Raw genomic sequence first — 27,980 nt, 5'->3', positions numbered from 1 at the left:
GGCGCGTTAGACATTTCTCAGGGCACCCCAATTTGCGTATGAAAGGGGCAGTAGACCAGACTCTCTCAATCAGTTTTTTCAGAGCAGAAACATGCTCCATCAACGCCTTCCCCTTTTCGCAAAGGAGTGGGATTGAAACCAACTTTAACTAAATGTCACTCTTTTCAAGGCGTTCCACTTGTGTGGCACTCACGTTTATTGTTAGCTTTCTTTACCCATCACAACGGATAGAGATGACTAGATTATTCATATCCACTCCTCTGTTACGCATTGATTAATCAAAACCAAAGACTCTTCCCCCTCTGAAGACTTTTAAACACCCAAAGTCAATTGACTAGAGATGGCTTAGCTACTCTCCCACGATTCCTCTCTCTCACAAAAGCAACCCCGTCCCCTCCTGTTTCCTTTGTTTAAAGCCGAAGTTTCCATTTTGGATTCGTCTAATTTCATGTCTATTAGAGAAGTTATCACTGCTGAAACATCTCATGTCTTCAAAGAAGGTGACTGTATCTTTGATTGGTTTAGTTACTGATGTTATGTTTTAGTTCCCCACCTTCATAGGATATTTGAATGAGGATGTTATATGATTTTCCCAATTTTGGTTTGTCTAATTTCATGCATTTCCATCTCTAGGAGTACCTCTAATTTCCTCGTTTGGGGCTTGTTCTATGTTCTAAAATTTTCCTCTTCCAATAAGTTCTGCTTACCTAGCAAAAAAATAGCCAAACTGCCCCACACACAATGCTGTGCTTTCTCCTTTCAAAGACCCTTCAATTGCTCTTACTTTCTACTCTACTCCTCATGTTCCCATCCCATACCATAGCCACCCGTCTCTACAATTTTTGCATTGACACAGGTAATTACACTGCAAACAGCACGTATCACACCAACCTTAACAGCCTCCTACCCTCTCTCTCCTCTAACGCAACACGCACAGGTTTCTACAACACAACCATTGGACAAACTCCGGACAGAGTCTACGCGGTCGTCCTCTGTAGAGGCGATGTTTCGCCCGCCGACTGCCAAAGTTGCTTAGACACAGCAAACCAAGATATCATACAAATATGCCCCAACAGGAAAAGTGCAGTTGTATTCTATGACAACTGTCTCTTGCGCTACTCCAACCTTGCTATCACCCCCTCGTCCGATAATTCCCCCACTTTCTACATGTGGAGTCCGCGGAATAACACTAATCAAGATGAGTTTAATCAAGTGTTGGGAGATTTGATGAATAATTTGACTTCCACGGCTGCATTTGATTCCTCCACCCGCATGTTTGCGACTCGACAAGCTAAATTTACAGACTTCCAAAACATATATGGGCTTATGCAGTGCGCTCAATATTTAAGCGGAGGTGATTGCAAGACATGCCTAGAAGGTGCTATTGGTCAAATTCCAACATGTTGCCAAGGAAAGGATGGGGGAAGAGTTGTTGGGCCCAATTGTAATTTGAGATTCGAGGTGTCTCGTTTCTATGAGGCCTCAAGTGTAGCACCACCACCACCTTCTCCTCCTTTAGCTCCTCCTCCTCCTCTTCCAAGTTCAACTGACAGAAATACCACCGGTAAGATCTCTCTCTCTCTCTCTCTCTCTCTCTCTCCAAGTCATTGATTTTCATTTTTCTACTCCATTAACGAGGCCGGGCCCACGAGCAGAGCCCTGGCTCCTCAAATCATATTGCTTGGGCCTGCAACACGCCCACATGCATGCAGGGGGAACAAGTAGCCCTTGTTCTCTTTTTAAATAGATCTCAACATCCCGTTCGCACAGGCTAGTTCCCTTGATTTATTAGCTGGTACACGAGATTGTCAGCTCGTTCATCATATAATTTCTCTTCTATTAAAAATCGATTACTAATATAGCATTGAAATCTAGGGAGACTATGTGTTATGGTCATGAGTGGGGGCCCACCTAGGTATGTGTCACACCCTCAAGCCATACACATACACACAGAATCAATACACAAGGCTTAGGGGTGCGACAACGCCTTACATTTGCAAAGCAAGCTTCACAAGCATACAAGGCTAGCAATGCAAATACCAAAACCATCTGCAATAATCCAATTAATTGAAGTTTAAATGTCTTACATTAACCCAATAATCAAATCTCAATCACTTTCCAAATCTTTCACCTAACCCATAATCCCATAAAATCAAAGTATGCAATCAAATGACATAGTCTCAATAGTCCTAAACAATACTCACTGTCTAAAAAATAAAAAGTACTAATGAGTAGAGATGGTCAGAAATCAGGATCACTCCTGCGCCTCCTCGCTGGTTCCACGAGGATCAAACTCTGAAAATATTAATATAACCACACTCAGCTAAAAAGCTCATTACATAATAACGCACTACAAAAGTGGGATCATTACATGTAGGGGTGTAAACGAGCCGAGCCGAGCCGAGCTTGGCCAGGCTCGGCTCGGCTCGTTAAGCTAAAAGGTTAGGCTCGGGCTCGAACCAGGCTCGGCTCGGCTCGCCTCGGTCATGCTCGGTTAGGCTCGCGAGCCTTATCGAGCTTGGCTGGTTGGCTATTTTAAAAAGAAAAAGATGTCTGGCAAAGGTCGCTAGCAAAAAGAAAAAACTGGTTGGGTTATTTTAAAAAGAAAAAGTTGTCTCGCAAAGGTCGCTAGCAAAAAAGGAAAAAAGAAAAAAAGTAATCATTACGGGGAAAAAGTAAAATAGCTGAAAGGCAAAGTTTTAAATGAAAAATTACGAATAAAAGTTGGCAAGTTATGACAATTACTAAAAAAATACCAACAAAAGTTTAGAAATTATGACAATTACGGAAAAAACTCATGATTATGCTACAGCTGTCTGTTTCCTACTTACTGTATTATATTTAAATTATATTTATTACTATTACAATTACGGAAGAGCCGAGCCGAGGGCCGAGCCTGGCCTAAATCGGGCTCGGCTCGTTAAGCTTAACGAGCATGGCAAGCCGGCTCGGCTCAGCTCGTTAAGGATTCGAGCCGAGCTCGAGTGAGCTTCCGAGCCCGAGCCAAAATTGACACCCCTAATTACATGCTACAAAAGAAAGGTTCACAGCTGAATAGAGAGGGTATAAGCCACAAGTAAAGTGATTATCACAAGTTTAATAAGGAGGGAGCAATGGTTCATAAGGGTACAAGTCTAGTATCACATCGAAGATCACAGTATTCAAAGGGTCACTGAAGGTAATCGATATGGGTACGATACCACCCTGAGATCATCGGCTTAGTCCAAAAAGCAAGTTATTTTCACCCCGACTGCCAACGGGTCCACAAAGCGAGTTATTGCTTACACCGACCGCCCACGGTGTCGGAACTAGTTCCTAGGTTCACATACCTGCCGACTGGGCCAACGTTTGTCCCCCATTGGCGGGATCACAGTTCACATATAGGCTAATGCCTATGCCCCACTGGCGGGGGTCTTTTCTGAGTTCACATAACCTAAGCCTCTCAATAGATGTTCAAAGTTTGAAAGAAGGTGTTCAAAGTTCAAGGCAAGTGTTTCAACTTGATTCCAAAATAGTTTTCACAATAAAGATAAATCAATATTCCAAGGGTTCATATGTTTGAGAAAACAAAAGGGGAGAGCATGCAAGATCCAAAGTTTATCAATAGCTTCATAATTCAAAAAGTTTGGAGTTCACAATCAACAATGTCAAGTATTCAAAAGTAAATCACAGTACTAAGGTAGTACGAAATTACGTACCTCAATACCGAATCACTTTCTTTATCCCTTTCCTTAGAGGTCAAATACCTATTTCAAATAGTTCATTCACATCACATAAGGGCCTAATAGCTAAGGCAAAAAACACAAGATAAATTGGAAATTCCCAAAATAATTTACAATTTTCAAGTCATTGGCAGTCGACTGGCCGAAGGCTACTGTCCCCATAAAAAAATCCCTCTTAGGCTCTCCAGTCGACTGGTAACCACCAGTCGACTGCCCCTCCATTACTGTTTCTTGGCGAAACATAGTTTTGGGCGTTCCAGTCGACTGCCCCTTAACTACTGTTTCGATGTAAAACACAGTTTTTGGGTGCGCCAATCGACTGGTCGAACCAGTCGACTGCCCCTGAAAAAATCGGTTTTACCCGATTTCACATAACTTTAGCGCATCATATCTTTTTCATCTGGACTCCAAATTGCGCGAGGTCGGCCGATGGATTCGTATCGACAAAAGGAACTCACTGAACCCGATTTCACGCTCCGAATCACTATGGTCAATTTCTAACAATCATAACTTCAACTTTAAGTTAAATCCTCCAACATCGGGGTTTCTATGAACATAAACGATTGATTGAGTTCTTTGGGGATTCAACACGAAACGAATCCCAAGGAATCCAAGATCTACCATGAAGTTCGTCATAGATTAAAATCAAGGCTCTAATCACATCTCTTTTCACATCAAATCCCTAGTTTAGGGTTCTTTTCATTCGTTTAACCATTAAAGATTATAAATCTTACCTCGGTTCGCGATCTCTCTTCTTGAATCGCGTTTTTCCTCTCTTTCTCCTTTAAGATCTCATCTTAAGGCTACAAAAATGTGTTAGGGTTTCTTAATCTCCCTTAATGATGTATTTATAGGATTTTCTAAAGAGGCCCTATCTACTAAGAAGTCCTAATCAAATTCTAACTCTTAAAGACAAAAATGCCCCTCACTAATGGAGGGGGACGAATTTTGAAGGGAGGGTATTTCGGGTATTTACAGTATGGGACCAGGTGGGACCCTGCCTGGTATGGGACATGTTTAAACGGCCTTGCCTGATGCGTTCCATCGGCTATGGAGCTTTTGGCGTTTTGGTAAATGTGGCTTTTGATCCTAATTATTTTGTTTAGGAGGCTGTAATTAAGTAAATTACTGTCAATGGGGAAGCTTCAAGTGAATTAGGATTTATTTATTATTTTTGGTAATTTTACTATTTCGTATAAGGTATGGTTTTGGAGTCTCGAGATCATGTAGATGGCATTGTAGCAAGCACAATTCATCCAGAATATACTTGAGTTTTCTTTAGGAGTTCCCTATGTTTTTCTTGTGGATCAAAGGAGATTGTTTGAGGTTGAAGATGATGATCATCTACCACATGTTTTTCTTGTGGATCAAAGGAAATCCTAGGAGTTCCCTAGGATTTCCGTCCATGCATAGGCATTGGCTAATATTTCAGGCTAATAATATTTCTGAAGCAGGGTGAGTGTTAGAAAATTCAGATTGGGGAAGGAGACATGACTATTATGAAGTTGAAAACAACACACAATGGCCTAGAGTTTGATCGATGAATTAGAAACTGATCTAAATTTACGGCAATATCCCATCAAAAAATTAGAGTATGAGTTCCTAAAAAGACCCCCACCTACATCACACACCTTGGCTTGCTAATGGATGAGCCATCAGTGTTAAGGTTTAGCCATCATGATCACGAAGGTTCTTCGAATGATGCACTTATCGAGCACTAAGAATGTGCTTCATTAATAATGGTACTTGTAACTTTTTTCCAGAATGCTTCGTAAACCATGGTTTTTCTAACCTTTTCAACGAAAATTGTTGAAATACGTCAAACATGCTTCATTGATGGAAACTTCACAACTTCCATTATCGACATGAAGTTACAAGGAAATTGCATGAATGTCTTTGATGATGGTCATTGATCATTTATTTTACTAACATCTAGCAAATCTTGATTTCATTGCTTTTTTCAATCTTTGTGATAGATTTTTTTCCAGCAAAAACTAGACTAAATATGAGATATTTTATCTTGTTTGTGCAGATAGCAAGCGAAGCTCATCTCGAACCATTGTTGCTATCACCATTCCTACAGTTGTGGTGGCGGTGCTACTCGCCATAATCTGCAGTTGCTTACTAAGAAGGAAACCAGAGAAAAGTTTGATTGGTATGTAGGGATGGTTTTACATAATTTTTTGAGTTAAGAACTAATTTGTGTCATATTTGTAATCGAAATACCTCATGCTGAATAAATTTGAGAAGATAAAAATACTATTCCTTTGTGCTTCTAATTCCCTGAACATGCTTTTATTGAGATTGTCCTTTTATTTATTTAAGGTGATGAGAAATGGACAGCTTTCCTTCCCCAGAAAATCATCTTAAATTGAATTTCCACCATTTTTAACTTCTTGTAGCTAGAAATGAAACTAGGAGTGCGGAGTCCTTGCGATTTCCATTGGGTATAATTATATCTGCCACTGACAACTTCGCTGACGCTAATATGCTTGGACTAGGTGGATTCGGTTCGGTTTATAAGGTAATAACTATTGAATTTAGTGATTTATAATGGTTCCGGTTCTTTTGCCATTTAGTTCAAATTCTTTTATCATTCCCTTCTGAATAGCTTCTTATCAATTTGCAGGGTAAGTTGTCGGATGGGCAAGAAATAGCTGTAAAGAGGCTGTCAAGGAATTCAAGGCAGGGGGTGGAAGAGTTCATGAATGAGGTAGCATTAGTTGCTAAGCTTCAACACAGGAATCTCGTTAGGTTGTTGGGTTGCTGTGTGGAAGGCGAAGAAAAGATACTTGTCTACGAATACATCCCAAACAAAAGCCTTGACAACTTTCTATTTGGTTTGCACAGACAACTCTCCTACTCTGTTTTCTGAAATTCTCTCTCATGTTTCACTGAAATCAAGTGGACAATGACTAACGCCCTCTAATTTTGACCAAGCAAAAATGAAACCCAAGAATTTTCAACCCATGTATGCATCCTTCAGTTTTCTGAATTATTTGTAAGAATATTTGGATCTTTTTTGTAAGCATATTTGGATCTTAACATGACCTTTTGTGTGGATATGTACAGATCCTCTTAAAAGGGTGCAACTGGATTGGCAAAGACGTTACAAAATCATTGAAGGGATTGCTCGAGGCCTTCTTTACCTGCATGAAGATTCTCGGCTTAGGATTATCCATCGAGATCTCAAAGCAAGCAATATTTTGCTAGATGAGGAGATGAACCCAAAAATCTCTGATTTTGGCATGGCAAGGATTTTTATGGTGGACCAAACTCAAGGAAATACGAGCAGAATCGCTGGGACCTTGTATGTTTTGGAACCTTCCCTTGCTTATTTATTTTATTAACTAATCCAGTAACTCTCTAACTCCCTTGAACATTATCAAATGGAACATAATTAGAATATGATCACAAAAGTTTCAATCTAAAGTTGAAACTGAGATTGTTTTATTGATGCCAACTTACAGTGGATACATGGCCCCAGAATACGCTATGCACGGTCTATTTTCAGTTAAGTCAGATGCGTATAGCTTTGGCATTTTAGTTTTGGAGATTGTGACTGGTCAGAAGAGCACTAGTATCTATCAATCTACTCAAGCTATGGACCTTCCAAGCTATGTAAGTAGGGATTTTTCTCTTTTCTTATTCAGTAGTTTTTTCTTTTTTTTTGAATGGCTTTTTTCTTGTTCTATAGTTAACCTCAAAATGAGCATCTCATTTTGTAAGTTCTTTCATGACTTTTCAACACCAGTCTTTGGTACAAATTTTCGAAAAACTTATCTAAATTCAGATGAATGTATCACGGTGCCACCCTTGATATTTGATCCAACAGCAGATCACTTTTTAAGATGCTGCTGTTGGATCAAATATCAAGGGTGATACCTCTGGCGTACCACCTTGACGTGACATCACGGTCGGGCATCAGATAATTTCTCTGGTATTTCAAGTTGACTTTCTCTTAAATTAATTCTAATAAAGAGGGGAAAAAAGCAAAATCTTGGTTTCGATCGGAGGGCTAGGATCATCCAATCGAAATGATTTTTGAAGCACAACCTAATTAAGTTGTGATCAATCAAATGGATGGTTTTGATCATCCTTTGGAGTGCCCATATCACACTTTTTTTTTGAAAAAATAATGATTTTTATCATTATTTCGGTTAACCGAATTTTTTTTTAGATAACCGAAACCGAATAACCGAATTGCCAAATAAAAAAACCGAAACCGAACCGAAACGGAAAAAAACCGAACCGAACCGACCGAACCAATTCGGTTCGGTTCGGTTATTCGGTTTTAACCGAATAATGAACACCCCTACCTCCAAGGCTCCAAGCAAGTAACCATATTCATTTAATTTCCCTCTAGAATGTGGAGAGAAAATAATTTTCAAGAAAATTGTTTCTATTGTAGTTATTTTGGATTTATTTCTAAGAAAATTATTTTCACGGATTCGGATACACGGATACGGATTCGGATATACGGATACGGATATTCGGATACGGATTCGGATATTCGGATTCGGATATTCGGATACGGATTCGGATCCGGATATTCGGATACAGATTCGGATCCGGGTATTCGGATACGGATTCGGATATACGGATACGGATTCGGATATACGGATCCGGATCCGGATATTCAGGATAAACGGATGTACTTCTCGGATTCGGATGTTAAACGGATCGGATGTACCATTTACCAGATTCGTATCCGCTAAGAGCCGGATATCTCATAAACGGATTCGGATAATATCCGCTTCAAACGGATTCGGATAATATTCGCTTTAAACGGATTCGGTTGCGGACGATAATCGGATTTTCGAATATCCATTTACAGGCCTAGTTGTTTATCTCATATGAGTATAATCATTTTCATTTGGTAATGCATCAATTTATTCTCTTTGGACTAGTTATTAGTTAATGCACTAAAGAGTTTGTCATGCTTGAGTTTTTCTACTTCTACTAGTTGAGTTGCCTTGCCAAACAAGAGTTTTCCTTAAAAGATTGTGTTAACGTAAAAAAGCCCGACCCGACCCGACCCGAGATTTATCATGGGTAGGGCCGGGTTTGGGAATCGTGGGTTTTCCGGAAAAAAAACCCAACCTGACCCGACCCAAGATATTTCTCGGGTAGGGTTGGGTTGTTCAAAACCCGACCCACCCGACCCGAGTTGCAGCCCTAAATATCATGTATGCATTTCCTTTCATAAATTTATAAGAGGGGGTGGGGAGGTGAGAATGGGGATGAAGAGTTGGTTTATTGTACAAGTGTGTTGGAATTTGTAATGTCTTGGAAAGAGGAATGTCGTTGCATGTTCTCTTGAGTATCATTATTACAAGGTTGTATTATCGAAGAGTCTTGTAGGAAATACAATAAGTTCTTTAATCGATACTTTGGAAAAGAGGAGGGTTGAAGAGTTTAAGAGTTTTCTGTGTCAATAAAAAGGGATTTGCTAGGGACCATTGCAGAAGGCATTTCGCGCCCGGGCTGTTGCATGAGAGAGCAGCCACCTCAGATGAATTAAATGCGTAAGACAAAAAGTGAGCCCGTGTGGCTGCTCTCTCATGCAACAGCCCAGCCACGAAATGCTTTTTTACGATGGTCCCTAGCAAATCCTCTATAAATATGTAGCATCCACGAGTCCAAATATAAGAAGAAAAGTGTGAAAAGTGGGAGCAAAATTTGTGTTATAGCCTAGGTGAAGAGTATCGAGTCCTGAATTTGAGTATAAAGTGGACAGTAGACCTATCATGCCCCAAACCCCACCCTAGGCTTAGGACATGACAGCGCCGTACACCTGTAAGACAAGTCCCACAAATGTACAAGGCTACAAAGCAATAACTTCTGTCATGCCCCAAACCCCACCCTGGGCGTAGGACATGACAGCGCCGTACACCTGTAAGACAAGTCCCACAAATGTACAAGGCTACAAAGTAATAACAGAAATAACCTGGCTTTTCATATTTAAAATATAAAAGTTTCAATAACTGTGGACCCATTACAGTCAAATTAAATCTCAGCTCTCCCCTGAGTCAAAGCAAAATAAAATTGTAAAGTCTTTACATCTTATTCAAAATACTCACTTCCTAATGAACTGACAACAATTAAACTAATCTCCAAATCAAAGTCTAATTCCAAAATTAAGCGTCCTGCTCCTCGTTAACCTCACGAGGATCAAAACCTGAAAATATTATATAACCACAGTCAGCTAAAAAGCTCAGTACATAATAAAGCACTACTCTAAGTACAGTTCTAGGCATACAAAGACTTCATATGGTTCAGATAACAGAATCAAAGCTGAATCCTGAGTTCTTAACTAAATCAATAGGCACAAAGCAAATAAAGTATATATCAAACATGGTTCTAAATCAATAGTGCAACAAGGCAGTTTAATGTCTAAGTTCGGATCAAAGTCAAATGTTTTCAGAGTTCAAATGCACTTCAGGGTCATCGGCATGGTCCAGAAGACAAGTTGCTTATACAACGACAGTCCACGGTGTTGAAACTAGTTTGACGTCTTAGAGGAATGATAGAATGAAGGGCGCCCTTGCAAAAATTAGCTTCAAGGGCGCCCTTACTAGTTGATTTATGCAAAGTCCCCATGGTTTCCTCTCTTTTAGGTGCCATCTACTTTTTTCGGTCCACACTTTTCAAAAATTAACCAATAGGAGCGCCCTTGAAGCTTATTTTTGTAAGGGAACCCTTCATTCTATCATTTCTTGAAGTCTTAATTCCCACTAACTAAACCCTATATGTAGTCATGGAAGTCTTCTCTTTCACACTATATACATGGAAGCATGAATATCGTTTTCCACTACGCGTGACTCTTTTTTTCTTTTTTTTTTTGAAATGGCAAATATTATAAAAGAATCAGAAGGGACACCCGAAAGGGAATACCCAAAGTTACAGAACAAAAAATAAAAAAACTAATTACACAATGAATAGGACATCGGATGTTTTTCCAAGGTCTATTCGGATGTTGTTACATTAGTGGGGCGCCATGCCTTGGAGAAAAAAAGGAAAAATCTTGTGGGAAGTTTGGTTGCTTGCTACTTGGTGGGTTGTATGGAAGGAAAGAAATTCTAGGATCTTTGAGGATAAGGCGAAGTCTCCGTATTTTCTGTACATGCCCATTATCGCCTTGGTGATTTCATGGACGAGATGTCTTCCATCATTTCAATTTGTTTCGGCTTTTGACCTCTGGGAAGGTAGGAGGGAAGTGTGTTTTAGTAGTAAAAGATTGCCTAGCATCGTCCAAAGATGGGAACCGCCTCCTCTTGGTAAGTTCAAACTTAATTTTGATGGTGCTTCTTTTGGTAATCCTGGGCCGGCCAGGGTGGGAGGGTTAAGCCGTAATGGTGAGGGCGTTGTTCAATGGGCCTTCTTTGGTCCGATTGGTGTATGCGATGCTTCGGAGGCGGAAGTTAAGGCAGTATTCTACGGTGTCAAGAAAATAAGTGGTGATTATCTTGACAAGGTTATTATTGAAGGGGATTCCTTAAATGTTATCCGGTGGCTTAAGGGGGGAGTGGCGCCTCCTTGGAGATTCTTGCCGTTTATAGATGAGATCCACGAGATTATATCAGGGTCATCGGCTGTCTTGAAGCATGTGAGGAGGGCGGCCAATGAGAAGGCTGATCTGTTAGCTAAGAGGGGTGTGAATAGTGACTCTTTACAATGGTTTGATTATCTTCCCCCTTGATCAGCCATGTCTTGTTCTGGTGATGTTGTGTACTTTATGCTTCTGCTTTCTTATCTTGTAATATGTTCTATTGGGTTGTCCCACATCGGGCTTCCCTTTCCATTCTAATATGATTCACCATTTCAAAAAAATAAAATGAATAGGACATGAAATAGGAAATTGATCAGACCAATTCATCGAGTTGCATACCACCCCTCTTCTAGACAACGCGTGACTCTTTTTTAGTCTTTACATTCGGAAAAACGCGGGTTCTTCATGTTTCTTTCTATATGAAATTCTATAATATAAAGTATAGGCTTTGATTTTAAGCAGCCATCAGTTTGATGGTGGAAAACGAAAGAAAGGTGTGCATCTTGATCTTCTAAAATGGGTGGCAGATGATGATATCTTTACGCGAGTTCTTCTTTAGCGCAGCCCAGTATTCTGCCTTTGTGCCAAACAATGCTAAACGGTTATACCATGATAAATGCTAATCTAATTTTAATCCAATAGAAAGTTTAGTGAAATGATTTTCCACAGAGAGTTCATTGAAATGACATTTCCACCCATTTTGTCTCCATCTTCACCCCTCCTCTACTGGTCTTTTCAATGAAAATGAAGAAAAAGACAAATAAACTATTTGAATGACAGTCATTCTTTAATGGGGTGCTTGGATATAGGGAAAAATTGTGGAAAAAATTTCAGTCTATTAGATTTGAATTTTTCCTTGAAAACAGGAAGAAGTTTTTATTTTGGAAAAAATTCCATGGAAAATAAGTTTACCAAATACTGGAAAATTCATTTTCTATATATGGAAAGAAGATTTATTGGAAATTTTTTCCATACATTCAAACAGCCTCTAAGGGCTTGTTTTGATTTTAGGATAGGATTTATCCCAAATAAGTTCTTATCCTGAACTGTTCTTGTTATAATTAACTTATCCTGGATAAAGTTATACCCCAAATAAACACTTATCCAATATTTGGTGGACTCTTGTCCCAGATCTTAACAATCCTTATTAGTCATTTTATTCTCAAAAACTAAAGCAACTGAAATTCCAGGGGGAAGATGGAATTTCACTTACGCGGAATTGAGGCTATCATGGATAACTATCGTATCTCTAAAAATTAGACCAAAAACGTGCTTCCTTTGCAGAGCTTTGAGAGAAGAGAGCGAAGAAATCTTACCAAGTATGTTTCTTACCAAAAGGGTGCAAGACAATCAATTCATCTCCCTCAAGTGATAAGAAGTGCAGGACCATTCATCTCTCTCTTCCCACTCTCTCTCCCTAAAAGAAATGTAATTTAAGGGATAATGAGATCGCAAGAAAAATCGGATGGTAGACTTATTTTCTAGTTATTATGGTCTAGTATTTTATATAGAAGAATGCCACCGGGAATATTAAATATAAGAGCTGCAACTGTAATTGCATTTTAGTGAGGTGCAACTATTGGGGACGACCTTTCATCCCCCTTTCACAAGCGCGCCCTGAGTTTAGCATTCCTCACATAGGAAATACCTCTCTTTTGGACGTCAACATTTTCAGAGTTTTTATATTATATTCTTATATAGCTGCACGTATCTTCAAAACAACTTGTAGGGACGACCTAGTTTGAAGATTCAAACCATTTATTTATTGGGCCCCAACATAAATTAGTTGTACCCAAAAAATCATCGTCATAGGGTGATTCTAACCCTCCGATATCTAGAGGTTTCTTTAATCTGCCATCCCTCCACAGATCGGCAAGAAATATATCGAAGAGTTGGAGCCGGGCTAACTGAAAATCTGAGTTTATCGGCAGAAACAATGGTATCTCCAATTATAGCCCCTTTGGGATGTAAAATATATCTCTTGACATGCCATGAATACTCTTGAAAGAGAGGGGTGCCTTCGGGAATGCGGACAGAGGTGGTGCATGGTTTTCGTCCCTTTGGAATTCTTCAAGCTCTAGCGGATGGGACCAGGGACCAAACTGCTTTTCAAAGGGGATCTTCTCCCATCTAGAGGAGATATTCGTTTATGTGTTGATATTTCTATAATGTGTTGTCTTTCTACAGATCCTATAGTTAGGAACATCCGATGGCAATCATTTTTGGGGCATGACCTATTTAAGTTGGGGCCAAAACCATGAGTGGTTTAGATCTTCAAACAAGGTGGGCCTCATTTTTGACCTCATTTAAAAAAAAACTCACCATTACATAATCCCGTATGTTTCATAAGTGCGCACTAGAGGGCACTTAAACCAAGCCATTAATTCACTAGAAGGGCACTTCAGCTTAGTAATCAATTGATGCAAGAAAAAGAGGCTCCTACATATCCTGGCGATGATGACAATCTCTGTCTATTGCTGGTGCTCATGTGAGTGGCCATTAGGAGATTATTGCTCTCTCATTAGTAGTCCGCATTGGAGTGCTGCTTAGGTGAAACTGACCCTACCCTTTCATTGCTAGTGTTCGTGGAAATGCTGCGTAGGAGAAAATGACTACTCTCTCATGGGTAGCTATTTAATTTTTTTTTGTTTTGGATTTTGAGAACTGATTGCAAGCACAAAACTGATTATTAGACTCAAAATTAAGACCATGTTTCTTTTGAATTTTGAGTACTGATTGTGAGTTCAAAACTGATTAAAAGTAAATTTGAGTGCATAATCAGTTTTGGACTCACAATCTGTTCTCACAATCCAAAACAAACAGGGCCTTAGAAAACACTTACAAACATGCCTATAATTGGTGAAATCATCTAAGGGCTTGTTGATGCATACCAGTTCTAGCGTCAGTACAGAATTTTATGAATGCCACTAATATCTGTCTTGATTGGACTAGTTGAACTCAGAGAACACAGAATTTATTTCGAAACATCAGGATACTGTTCCAAACAGCAAGACCAGTTAACCTAAAAGCTTGGAATTTTATGAATCCTATACGCTGAATTTGCTCCAGAAACAGAGGCTTGAACAAACACTTGGTTTAAGAAATTCAGATCCGATTCAAACTCAGAACCAATCAAAATTCAAATTCAACTTATCAACTGTCAGGAGTAGAGCACGAGGAGAAATAACAGTGAATATTTTTCCTTTGCACTAAGTTGTACTGTGAGTGGAGTTTGCTTAATATTTGCCAATAAGCATTATCTCCTGTAGGATCTTTGCCTTTAGGCCTACAATTTTGATCTAATATGCCATAGCATTTCTAGAACCAGAGAGGTGTTGTAAAGATTGGAGCTAAATCTATTGATCTAAAGTTACCCTGTAACTCAGTATAATAAGAAGCATTTGTTTCACAAGTTCTGACTGTTATAGTCAGAGGCTCATCTTTGCTTAATTGATTCGTAGGTCCTTCGAACCTACTTATTTCTTTCATTTGTTTCTAAAACTACAAGTAATGGTTAGAATCGTTAGATCCTCAAAGGCACATCCAAGTTCATGCCTTTTCAGACTTACATAGGCAGATTGCATGTTTACGATGTATTAATTGATACTCTCAACGCGTATCACCACCACTACAGTCGGGATCACCTAGAGAAACCAAAACTTATTTCACGGACGCTATGTTTTTACCCAACACAAAGGATCAAGGGAAAAATAACTACATCAAACACCCTCACAGTTTTAGGCCTTAGAGTTTACACCCTTGTTTGTTCTGTAACTTTTTAAATATTCCCACTCTTCTTGGATTTGGAGTTTCTCCTTTGGAGAGTCCCCTTCACGTGAAAACCCCTTGAGGGCCAATTCCAAGAAGCTAATCATATACTTTAAGAACTGTTAGAGATTTTCAAAATGGTATTGTAAAGTTAAAGTGATTTTATCAAGTTATATTTTAAATATAAAAACAAATTTCAGACAGGGCCGGTCGATCGGGGGTTCCCGGGTGAGCACGGATTGGTTTCTGGAACTGTAGACAGTTTCCAGAAAGGTGTGGGCGGGCGACCGCGGTAGCCCAGTCGACCGCGGTTCTTTGGATTGTAAAAAATAAAATGAACAGAAGCATGTCGGCGGGCGACCGCGGTAGCCCGGTCGACCGTGGATGTTCGAAAAACTATCCGTTGGGAGAAAATAGACATGGCTTTTCACTTCCGTTTTTCAACCTTTCTTTATGTCTTTTGCTTCCCAACAGTCATGGATGTTTTTCAAACACAAGGGACACTTCGTGGATGATCCAAAACATTTAAATTATCAATAGTTGTAATCGAATGATCATTATTCAAACCAATCCAAGAGATGTCTTGAAGAAATGCTTCTCTTAGTGAATAGACATCTAGTGCTCTACAAAAAGAGAAGAAATCTGTCTTCTCAATAATGGAAAAACAGTTATTGCTGTACTTTCTTCTCTCTCTAGCAATCTCTCACTCTCTTATTTTCTACTTAATTTGTTCATTAAACAGTACACTAAAAACTGCAAGACACAGTTTTGGTGATTTTCTGTAAGGCTTGAAGTTCTTGGAAGGTGTTTTGGGTTTGATTCCGCTTGTGCAAAATGTCATCAAACATTTGTAGGATATTCCTACAAGGCTTCATTGTATCTTGGAGGAAATTCACGGATTCCCTTTGTACACAACTGGTGGGGGCGAAACTTGTCTAAAGGAAAGCGACATCGCGCCTTGAAGCATCTCTTTTCTTCTCTATTCTTCCCATCTCCACAACAGTATATTTTCCAACAAGAACAACTTCCATGGAGAAGGAAAAATCTCCACCAAAATCAAATGTGCTTTTGCATCAGCTCCAAACTACATCTGGTGTGAATGAAATCGCAGGATATTTGAAGCCAAACCAAAACGTAAGCAAGTCCTCCTCAAATCTATAATCAGCAGAGATTTATCTATCTTTCTATCTGTTCTTCAGAATAAAGTAGTAGAATATGCCATGAATAGAGAGATCCTTGGCAACTTCCAATGCACCCTCTTCCCTAATATTAAGAAACCAACACCCTACTGGATCAAACTGTCTCCCTCGAAGCTAAAGCCCAATGTTGATGTCTTGCTCACTAATCTTGTGGATCTATTTAGGGACTGTAATGGAACTGTTATTACTGCCTCTCCAACCTCGAACCCAAACTAATGTACTCAAACTCGAAATGGAGGCCATTAGGACCGGCAACCGCCCTTCTGCTAGCCTTGGGTAAGAAAAATCTGTGCATCGAATCAAATTCAAGTGACAATGACCGTTATTTGCAATCGCAAATATTCACATCGTTTTACTGAGAGAACACGTTTAAGTCAAACGATCATTGTCTTATTGAACACAATTTTGAACCTTTCATTCTGTGAACTGTCGAATTAGCGAATATTTACATTATTTTCAATTTAAGTTCTCCTTTTCTGAACATGGATTTTTTTAAGAATTGGCTTCTCTTAGAGATTAATAAAAATCTGGTGTTTTGGGTCAAATCACAAATAGTGTTTTGAAAATGTTTTCTCAAAGTGTTTCGAAAAAGGAAAAGTTCAGCAATCATGGGCCGACCGATCAAATTGGTTCTGAAAATTCCAGAACTGCTGATTGGTTCTGAAAATTCCATAATTTCCAACATGGTAGGGCCGGTCGGCCGCGGTTCATCGAAAACCAAAAAGAAAGAAAGAAGATAAACATAATTAAAAGGTTCCAGCAATATGGGGTGGTCAACCGACTCACCCTGTCGACCGTGTCTCCTCGAAAAAAGAGCCGTTGGGACTCAAACAACTAGCTTTTCTGTAGCCAATTTTTTAGGTTTTTCCTTCTCGTTTTGCCCCCCCCCCCCCCCCCCGGCCAACGGTCACAGATATTTTCACAACCTAACAATCACTTCAGGATTGATCTGAACTGTTGAATCGCGAATTGGTGTGATCTGACGGTCGTAATTCAAACCAATCTGGAAAGGTGCTTTGTAGAGGAAAAACTCACCGGAGGCTCTATAGAAAGAGCATAAATTTTTTTTCTAGATATAGAAGAAAAATTACTCTACTCTGAAATTATTAAAACAATTCTAGATTACTTCTACTCTCATTCAATGATCCCAACAGTCGTGTTCACATTCTGTTAATTATTTTAGTTATGGTTACTGTTATTATGCAGAAACAGTAATTAGAAATTTATCTAAGGCTTGAAGTTCTCAAAGGGCTTTTCGGGTTTGATTCCGCTTGTGCGAAGCATCGTCAAATGTTTGAAAGATTTTCCTACAATGTTTTATTGTATCATGGATGCAATTCGCGGATCCCCTTTGCACACTTCTGGTGGGGGCGAAATTTGTCTTAAGGAGAGTGATATCACGCCTTGCAGCAAATCAATTTCTTTTTTTCTCACCACCAAATGTACCTTTCTCTCCAATAGTTTCTCTCATCATTCTCCATTTCTCCTTTTTTCGTTCTTACAAGTAATCATGACACATCAGGCATGTTTACTAGGCCACTGGTTTCGAGAGTTCACATTAGCCGCGCATGAGTTGTTTTATCCCACAAGAAACCGTCATCAGGTTAAGCGGGAAAGAAAATTGGGTTCACTTCACACATTTTGTCCTAAAATGTGTTGCCCCCTAAAATCTCTCTCTCCAAAAACGTCCAACCAGTCTCTCTCTCTAACGAATTTAAGAGGGAAAGAAATCTCCTTCCCTATTAAATAGCATTTATTTCCTTGAACTTCTCCCTCTCATTTAGTTTCGATCTCCAAACTTTTCTCTCTTATTCCCTTGCCAATTCCTCATCTCATTGGTTAAAATTCTAAAGTTTCTACCCTTGTGTGGAAAAATATAATCTACCTCTAATTCTCAACGCAAAAACCGATTTACATCTTTTAAAAATTGTGTGCCGATACACCAAATATCTCTCTTCTTTCTATTTTTTCCTCTTTCTATAATTCTATCTTATCCCCTTTTCTTTACCATCTTCCAGGAATTCCCCTCTTTCTCCTTTACTTTTGGTTAAAAATCAAAGTATTTTGCACATTTATGAAGAAACATTTAAAGTCACATGCTTGCATTTTAATAAAGACACCAACTTTTTATGTGAGTGTGTGGACCCTGTGGGGCCGGGTATTACATCCTCCCCTTGTCCTCGAAATATACATACCTAGTGCCTTCCCTCTTCCCTCTCGCAATGGCTACCCTACTGATCAATCTCAACAAATGAACGGTTTGCCTGTCTAAACTTGATTGTTCAGGTTTCCACTGCACTACTCTGATCAATTGAACCCTCTCCTCTTTTTCTTATTGATAAATATACACGTATGGATAAGAACATAAATCAAATGTGAAATACAATACGTCTCCAAGAACTCCCACTCTAAACTTTCGAGTTCCTTCCTTAGAACACACGAACTAATCATATTATCTCACACCGGCACGACAAGCTCACATGTTAAACCAGATGCTTTGAGTCTACATGAGCATACTCTGATGTCTCATACTAGCAAAACTAACTCACGTGTTGGACCGAATGCTTTTGGTGCATGCGAGCTCACCGTACCGTCCCATACCAGCACGGTTAGCTCTCAGCCAAAGCCAAATGCCCCTAGTCCAGATGATCCCACATGGGAAAGAGAGAGAAAGTTCATGTGCTATATATGCGAACTCTTCTTCTCCCAGTGTAAACGTGTTTTTAGCATCTCCAAGGGGTGGGCCCTGCGGATTGGGTCAGGCACAGTTAGTGCTGTTGGAAAACAAAACCGAGGAGGGTGGGAAGACCAACCAAACAATATTTACACAGTGGGGTCAGGGCGTGATAGAATGGTATCAAATTTGTACCTCCCGCAGTGTGGTGTGCCAGCGAGGACGTTGGGCCCTAAGGAGGATGGATTGTAAGATCTCACATCGGAGAGGGAGAGAGTTTTCCTACGCTATATATGTGAACTCTCCTACCCGTGTAGATTCGTTTTCAACATCTCCAAGGGGCAGGTCCCTACGGAGTGAGTCGGGCATAGTTAGTGCTGTTGGAAAAGAAGGCCGAGGCGGATGTAAGACCTAGAATCAGACAATATTTACACAGTGGGGTCGGGGCGTGACAAAAAAACCCTCGGGGAAATTCTCTTAGTTCCTATGTTGCCCCCACATGGAGGAGGAGATTGTTGGGTTTCCATGCGGAACCAACGATCCTACATCTGAAAAGAGAAACTGATGTAACTAATGTGGAGTCCATGTAAGGACTCTAGGCACATCCCCTTAACGGTTAGCTTTTAAGGGTGAGTTCTACCCGGGTCCCGGGTCCGAAAACCATTGACACCCCTACTATTGAGATATGGAATCCATGAGGAGCCTACTTTGAATGATGTGGATGCCTTGTTGAATTATGATTAAGGTTATAACCTACTCTAGCCTCCATTTATAAGTATAAATAGAGGCATGCTAAATTCAAGGGCGCCCTTGCCAAAATCAGCTGAAAGCAGCCAATGGGGGCTCCCTTTCAGCAGATCTTGGCAAGGGAGTCCCACTGTAAATTTAGCATTCCTCATATAAATATGTTCGAAACTTGATTGTTACAAAAAAGGCAAGTCCACTTTTACATATAGGGCCCGACCTTTTCTATCTTAATCGTCCACCCATAGAACCGGTGTTGGAAGGCATATAAAATCAAATCTACAGTGTGTTTTTGGCCATTGAATACGTCTAAGTTTTGATCTTTTGTTCATATTTCATAGGCGTAATGGTCAGATAAATGCTCTTCCACCATGGAAATAAAAGAAGTATTCCACAACGAGAAACTTTGAAACTATACTCATTTTTTTTTATCATGTGGTTTAAAAGTAGATGAGTAGTACATGAAAGAGAAGGGTAAGAAGCACAAGGGAGATAATTTTCATGTATGAACGTTCTCCAACAGTAAGAAGAACAAGGATTGATAATGGGACTCTTGACAGATTCAACCGTGATTAATTTCTTGGAGTGGCGTAGTTATTTTGACCAGTAGACTAATATTGAATGCTGTTCATTTTTTGGTATGGTCATAAACTCACACCAGACTTTCCTTAGCTTCTAGTTTTGCAAAGCATATTGTGTTTATTTAGGTGGCTGGCAGTACAAATAGGGGCCATCTATCTACATAATCATACTCAACCAGAACGAAGTTTTGAAGTTGCATTGATATTTTGATTTATCAGTAAAAAAACTATGGAAGGGAGCAATCAGAAAAACGCAGTCATCGTGTTCACGGTTGCAATCGTTATAATTTCTTGGTTCATTTGGGTGATTAAGAAATCGAGAAAGGGTTCGGTGCAATTGCCGCCGGGACCAAGAGGATTGCCCTTGCTCGGTAATCTTCCGTTTCTTCAACCCGATCTTCACCGTTATTTTGTCAAATTATCAGGGATCTATGGCCCCATCTTCAAGCTCCGACTCGGACGCAAAGTCATGGTCATATTGAGTTCCCCATCAATGGCAAAAGAGGTCCTTAAGGACCATGACACAACATTTGCTAACCATGATGTGATAGTTAGTGCACTCATTGCCACCTACGGTGGCTCGGACATCGTGTGGAGCCCGTATGGGCCCGTTTGGCGCATGCTCCGTAGGGTATGCATCCAAGAGCTTCTTAACAATGCGAGCCTTGACGCGGGCCGTGCCCTTAGACGAAAGCAAGTTCTCCAGACATTGGGGGACTTGTATGCTAGAATTGGAACCCAGGTAGATATCGGCGAGAAGATAACTGAAACAATTTTCAACACTATGACGAGCACGCTATGGGGTGCTTCCCTCAAGGGGGAAGAAGCCTCTAAGGTTGCATCGGAATTTCGGCAGGTGATGGGTGAAATGACTGTCGTTGTAGGCCAACCCAATATTTCTGATCTTTTTCCTATTCTAACTCGCTTCGATGTACAAGGCGTGCAACGCCAAACAAGAAGGCTAATGTCATGGTTTGATCGTATCTTCGTGTCGATCTTAGAGAAACGGATGAAATTGGATGCAGCGCCAGGCGAGGAGAATGAAGTTAAGGATTTCCTGGATATCCTACTGAAGCTCAAGGAGAAAGCAGATCCCAAAACTCCCTTGACCATGACCCATGTCAAGGCCCTTTTGCTGGTAATTTCCTGTAGAAAATGCTGACACCCTCTATGGTTTAGAGGAATTATATTGTGTCTTTCTACAGGACAATCTTAACACTGATCTATAGGTTTTTTTGACAAGTATGACTTATTTTTTGAACAGTCCATTTTATAGGCCGCAAGTCTTAATTAGGATTTTTGCAATTCGAAAGACTTTTAGGGTGTCTCCCGCCCAAGTATGGGTGGGAACAAACAAATGAATGGTTTGGATTATTTAATAAGTGATAACTAGTTCAATTATTTCCCAACCTTGTTTTGTTGAAGTAGGTCCCAATAACATATAGTTCCTCTTGATACAACTACAATTCACATGAATTCACTGTTAAACATGCATGTAATTCACCACCTACTTAAGTTTAAGCTTATGATTCTGTTTGTTGGCGCAGGACATGGTAGCGGGTGGGGTCGACACTAGCTCAACCACATTGGAATGGGCCATGGCTGAGATGATGCACAGGCCGGAGACAATGAAGAAAGTTCAAGAGGAATTAGATGCGGTGGTGGGGAAGGATAACATCCTAGAAGATTATCATGCTGCGAATTTGCCTTATCTAGATGCAGTGGTGAAAGAAACACTCCGTTTGCACCCACCCAATGTGTTCTTGATCCCACACACTCCTAGTGAGTCATGTATCGTCGGTGGGTACACAATCCCCAAAGGTTCCGGTATCTACGTCAATGTATGGGCAATACAAAGGGATCCTTCAGTTTGGGACAACCCTTTGGAGTTTGATCCAGATAGGTTCTTGAATACCACAGGAAACAAATGGGATTATAGGGGCAACGATTTCCGTTATTTCCCATTTGGGTCAGGGAGGAGGATATGTCCAGGGATACCTTTGGCTGAAAGGTCGCTAAACTATGTATTGGGTTCGCTCTTGCATTCATTCAACTGGCAATTACCAAAGGAGACAAAAATTGATCTCGCCGACAAGTTTGGTGGGGTTATAAAGAAATTGAACCCAATTGTTGCGATCCCAACCCCACGATTATCGAACCCAGAGATCTACACTCAACTTTTAACAGAAGTTTAGTGTTATTAATAAAGTAATCTCTGTTGTCCCTCAGCTTTCTGCAGATCTTACAGAGTTACGGTCTCTACAAATAATATATACTTTGTAATGCATGTCTTATGTTTCTCCTTCATGTCCTTTTGTAGAATGGAGTTATTGTAATATGGTTTTAATAATTGTGATTGGGGTATGCTCCTTCACATTAATATATTTGTGTTATTATTTCATTTCTGTCAATAAATGAATATATGAAGGTATTTTTGGCTTACTTATACAAAGGTCCACCCAGAGTACACTAACTAAAAAAGAGTATCCACCCATCGTCAACTAATTTAGATATTAAAATAAAATTTCTTCAAATCTGAGGTACTTATAAAAAATCCTACATCAGGATTCATATAAACAGTCTTTTAATAATAAAATAAAATCAAAAGAAATATGTCACAGGAATAGTAACAACTCTTGCCTCCATTCTCATTTGTATGTACACCTCCCCATCCAGCTTTTGATTACCTGAGAGCTATGCATCATGTTGGAAATTATTCTTGTTGTAATTCAACAGCAACTGATAGTTAGATAATTGTAGTTTGCATCAATCTCAGTGTCAACATCCACCACAGCAGCCAATGTTTCTAAATTGTTGATAAAGATAATCGTTTTTCATAATATTATCTCGAACTGGTGTCTTATTCACCAGTAGAGATTAAAAAAATGTGTTCTCCGGACCTTTCTCTCTCTTTATCGTCCCCATCGTCTGAAGGTCCTTGGAATTTAGTTCAGAGCAAGAAGAATAAAAAGGGAAAGTCAGCTGCTTCCCTCCTTAAGCCGCCATCTATCTCCCCGATCCCCTCTACTGGAATAAGGTCCCCATTTCGTGGGCTCATTCCGGGAGGCTGAGAATTGGGGTCTGCTTTTGGTGCTGGTGTTTTTGGTTCTGCTGTTAGCTCTGGTGCTGTTTGTTTTTGTGGTAGCTGTTCGAATTCTGGCAGTGTTGTGGCTGTTGTTTTCATTTTGCTGAAGCGGTTAGGTTTTTGTCTTTGCCGTTTTGTTGGGTGGCCTTTGGCTCCCTTTTGATAGTTTGTTTGCCCTTCTTCTGATGTGCGAGGGGCTTGCTTTTCTGTTTTCTTGTAGTATCTTTATTGATCTTTTTAATATATCTGGTCGGGGTCCGCCTAACCCTAGCTTACCTATTTCAAAAAAAAAAGATTGTGACAAACGGTTGTGATAATCTTAATGGACTCAAAATTAATTTTGAGTCCAATAATAGGTTTTGGACTGACACAATCGGTTGTCATAATCTTAAACGAACAGGTCCTTGGAGAAACTGATCTCAACCCTTCCCAAAAAAGTGAATGGGTGATTTGTGGGTAATACACTTGGTCGCTAGGGAGGTGGAACTACCTCATGAAGGAAACTAGGGGTGCAACTTGGTTTGGGTTGGCTCGGTTTGAGCCGATCCCTAGATAACCCTAACCCGATTCAACTCATGCCTTGGGTTGGAAAGGGTCAACCCTAACCCCACCGCCTTTAAATCTTTCAACCCTAACATGACTTAACCCCGGACTTGTGCAGAGGAGGGTCATACCTAAGCCAACCAGCCTCTAAATCTCTCAACATTAACCCAGCCAATCTAACCCGACTTTCCAATCGGGTCGGTTGGCTTTTGTTTTCCAAAGACCTATACACTAACCCAACTGAAATTTAAGTTGTGTAGACATTTTCTAACCCTAACTCAACCCAATCTGAGGTAGGGGTGCAACTCGAGTCGGGACTCGAGGAACCATTTACTCAACACGACCCAACCCGACCTGAGTTCCAACCCTATGAAATTCAACCGAACTAACTCAAGGAACCATTTTTTCAACCTGAATCGGACCCGACCCGACCTGACCCAACCCAAGTTTTTAAGCTTTAAATGTACAAACTAAAAACTAAAAATAAATAAATAAGGGAAATGTTAGGGTGGGGAAAGTCAACCCGATTTAATTTCCAGTTGGGTTAGGTTTGAAGCCTTGGAAACCTGCCCCGAACCGAACTGAACTCGACATCTATCCTCTAATTTTATCTTGATTTTATTTGGGTTATTGTATTTTTCTGTTTGGTTTTAACCCGAACTCAACCCGACTCATCCAACCCAATTTCAGGTTAGATGGGTTGGGTTAGGGTTGACCATCCTCAACCCGAGGCTCAGGTTGGGTTGGGTTGAGGGAATGCTCTCTCGGGTTGGGTTAGGGTTGGCCTCAACCCGATATGCATCCATGAGATGATTTTTGGGTTAAGCTTACCACAGCAAACAAAGTCTACCCTGCGTAGGAATTACGAATGAAGTGGGAACCGATATTCACGATGTCCAACTTTGCTGCCTTTTGAAAGACATCCCCCTTGAAACTTTCTTTCAAGGGTTTCCAGAAGAGAAGAAATAATTTTCTTAACGACGGTCTCCACAAGCTAAGAAATTTCCCCACGGCCTTTAATGCCTTCTCTGTTTACCGTGTCAAAGGCCCTTTGTTAGATACATGTTCTTTATGACAGTCAAAACTCCGGGGAGGCCATGGATCCACCTATGCCTTTGTCATGATCAGCTCAGATTCCGTCCAAGTCCAAAACTGATTATTGGACTCACAATTAAACGTAAATTTGAGTCCAATAATCAGTTTTGAACTAGTAAGTAGTTCTCAAAATACAAAACAAACATAGCCTTATCAGTCACATTCTTGTCGGACTACGAGTGGGATTTTCCAATGTTATAAAAATACCCCTCTTGAATATACATCATTGAAATAAAAATTTGAAGGATATTTTTGTACATTTGGCGCATTCCATTCGGATCTAGGGTGCTCCATTGGATTTTGCGCTTACAGCTAGGGGTGTAACTGGAAAATTCGATTACCGTCTGCATCCGAATCCGTTTAAAACGAATATTATCCGAATCCATTTCAAGCGGATATTATCCGAATCCGTTTATGAGATATCCGGCTCTTAGCGGATGCGAATCTGGTAAATGGTATATCCGATCCGTTTAACATCCGAATCCGAGAAGTAAATCCTTTTTATTTATTATTAATAATATCATTAATATTTATTTTTAGTAATGACACACTATCTTTTGTTTCTAAAACAAAAGTGAATTTTCTTTTTAGAAAAAAAAACAATAAAAATAAAATAAAATAGCCCAAACCCATTCCATCATATACAAAAAAAAGGGAAAAACCCAAAGACCACTACCAACACTATCATCCATCCCCACCGCCTCCCTCTCTCTGCCTTTGTTTTAAAAGGAAGAAGAGGATATCATATATTTTAGGGTTTGGGAGCTAATTTTGTGAAGAGAATGTAGAGGTCTAGTTTTAGGATTTGGAAAATTCATTCAAGTAAGGAGAAAAAAGATAAAGTGCTGCAATAAAATGTTCAAATTTATCGGAGAAACGGATACGGATAATATCCGAATTCGAACAATATCCGGCGGATACGAATTCGGTAATAGATATTAAATATCCATCGAATCCGAATCCGAATCCGAATTCGGATAGTTTATACTGTAATCAAATTCGGATATAGCCATATCCGCTCCGAATTCGATCCGTTTACACCCCTACTTACAGCTAGGTGTGGAAATAATTTTGGACGTTCGGATATGGATCAAATGGACACCGTTGGATCTAACTAATGTTCCTAAATCATGTCCATTAACGTTCAGATCTTTTGGAACCATCAGATCATCGGGGTCCAATGACACCCCTAGTTGGAAGGGAAAATGCGGTCTACTATTGATTTAGTCCAACGCTTAAAGGAGATCTGAGATATTATCAATTAGAGGAAGGCTGAGAAAATCAATGGCTCAACTATTTAATGAAAATGTCCAAAAAAATACACTATGAAATCAAGGGCTAGGATTATCCTATATTGTGTGGTGGCAGCAATGGATGACTCATGGAACCCACAATAACTTGCGACATTTCTAGATGTGAAACAAGGTCATATTTGTCGTCCAAATTAATTTATATGGGTATTGTTTAAAGAAGAGTTCATTAGGTGAAATTCCTAGTAGGTCAACCAATCTAGCCTAAGAAAGTTTAATTGCTGTGTTTTGCTGGAATCGGGTGCATTAGCTCCAGTATTATCTATCAGAAGATGTAAATCAAGAAGACAAAAACAAGAGTATGAAAACCGAAACAAGTTCTGGGAAGAAAGGCAACTCTGGGGTGATAAGCAGAGGAAAGGCGACGGACAAAAGAACATATCTCGGATTTGCTCTGACACATGAACTTTTCTCCATGGGCAAGGAATAATCCTCTGAATAACATTGACAGCCAGCAGTGTGTCCGATTCAACGTCAAGATCTATGGCGTATTGATTGTTGCCCTATGCGCTATGATACTATGTGGGACAAAAGCATTCCACGCCACTATCAATGATCATGTTGGCCTATGTGCCATGGTATTATGTTACGGTTTGAGTGGGGCCTGCCTACGTATGAGACTAGGTGGCACTCAGCTTGATATGTGACAGGTTTAAAGGGCCTGGCCTAACGCTTTCCATTAGCTATGGAGCTTTTGGCGTATTAATTAGGTACCTAACATTTGATATCATAGCAACCACCATGTTCGGTGTTCGAGTCACGGAAGAGGTTACCTGTGGAGATGACTACTTGGAAATGGCTATTTGTTAAAAAAAGCCAGAGTAAAGTTACCACAGAGTGGGCCACCGTGTAAGGGGCAACCTGCGGAAGGGATTACCTAAAAGAAATGCTAGAGTGAAAGCCATAACAGTGAGTTGTCGTCGATGAGGGATGCAGAAGAGTGGTGGAATGTTAGTCCTAAATGGGGCCTGCATGGGTATGGGATTAGGTGGGACCCAGACTAACGAGTTCCATCACCGTTGGAGCTTTTTGCTTATTGGTTAGATACCTAGCTAGCATAATATGTAGCAAGAAATGATTTCTAGAATGGTCACTTCCCTATATCATCAGGGTTTGCATCGATGTATAATATTAATATGATGGCTATCTTACTTTTCAGAAAAAAAAAAAAAATATATATATATATATATATATATATATATATATATATATATATATATATATACACATATGAGAAAACGGTTCCTACACATATGTGTAGAGAGTTCTCTACACACTAGCTTAAAATATAGTGGGGGCCCACATTGTTTGGGTGATCCAAGCCATCCATTTTAAAGGCCCTCACATAGATAGCGTGTCTACAAAAAATCAGATCCATAGGATCATCCCAACCCTACGATTTGTGGAGGTAAATTGGATGTCTTTAAACCTTCACAAATTAATCCATTTTTTGCCTCCACAGTTCGAATGGTTAGGATGATCCTATGGATCTGATTTTTTGTGGACACCCTATCTATGTGAGGGCCTTAAAAATGAATGGTTTGGATCACCCAAATAATGTGGCCCCCACTGTATTTTAAGCTAGTGTGTAGATAACTTATCTACACATATGTGTAGGAACCGTTCTCTCTCTCTCTCTCTCTCTCTCTCTCTCTATATATATATATATATATATATATATATATATATATATATATATATATGATG

General features: G+C 39.8%; 2 protein-coding genes across 2 annotated transcripts; both read left to right on the top strand.

The window, feature by feature from the left end:
- Positions 1-83: 83 nt before the first annotated feature.
- LOC143854214 (cysteine-rich receptor-like protein kinase 25) lies at positions 84-6,933 on the top strand. The gene is made up of 5 exons (XM_077364064.1): positions 84-1,564; positions 5,755-5,877; positions 6,125-6,246; positions 6,352-6,693; positions 6,795-6,933. Exons 1-4 carry the CDS (start codon positions 742-744, stop codon positions 6,595-6,597), a joined length of 1,314 nt encoding a protein of 437 aa, XP_077220179.1. The 5' UTR covers positions 84-741; the 3' UTR covers positions 6,598-6,693; positions 6,795-6,933.
- A 13,440-nt stretch (positions 6,934-20,373) lies between these two features.
- LOC143854213 (cytochrome P450 monooxygenase 76AD131-like) lies at positions 20,374-22,639 on the top strand. The gene is made up of 2 exons (XM_077364063.1): positions 20,374-21,378; positions 21,788-22,639. The coding sequence occupies exons 1-2, from the start codon at positions 20,470-20,472 to the stop codon at positions 22,433-22,435; spliced, it is 1,557 nt and encodes a 518-aa protein (XP_077220178.1). The 5' UTR covers positions 20,374-20,469; the 3' UTR covers positions 22,436-22,639.
- The last annotated feature ends 5,341 nt before the right edge of the window (positions 22,640-27,980 follow it).

Source organism: Tasmannia lanceolata, unplaced genomic scaffold (genome assembly GCF_043159265.1).
Source record: "Tasmannia lanceolata isolate RefF3 unplaced genomic scaffold, GAP_Taslan_0.1 ptg000020l, whole genome shotgun sequence".
NCBI classification, from domain to species: domain Eukaryota; kingdom Viridiplantae; phylum Streptophyta; class Magnoliopsida; order Canellales; family Winteraceae; genus Tasmannia; species Tasmannia lanceolata.
Note: the sequence above shows the minus strand (reverse complement) of the source record. Positions and strands in the feature narration are given on the sequence as shown.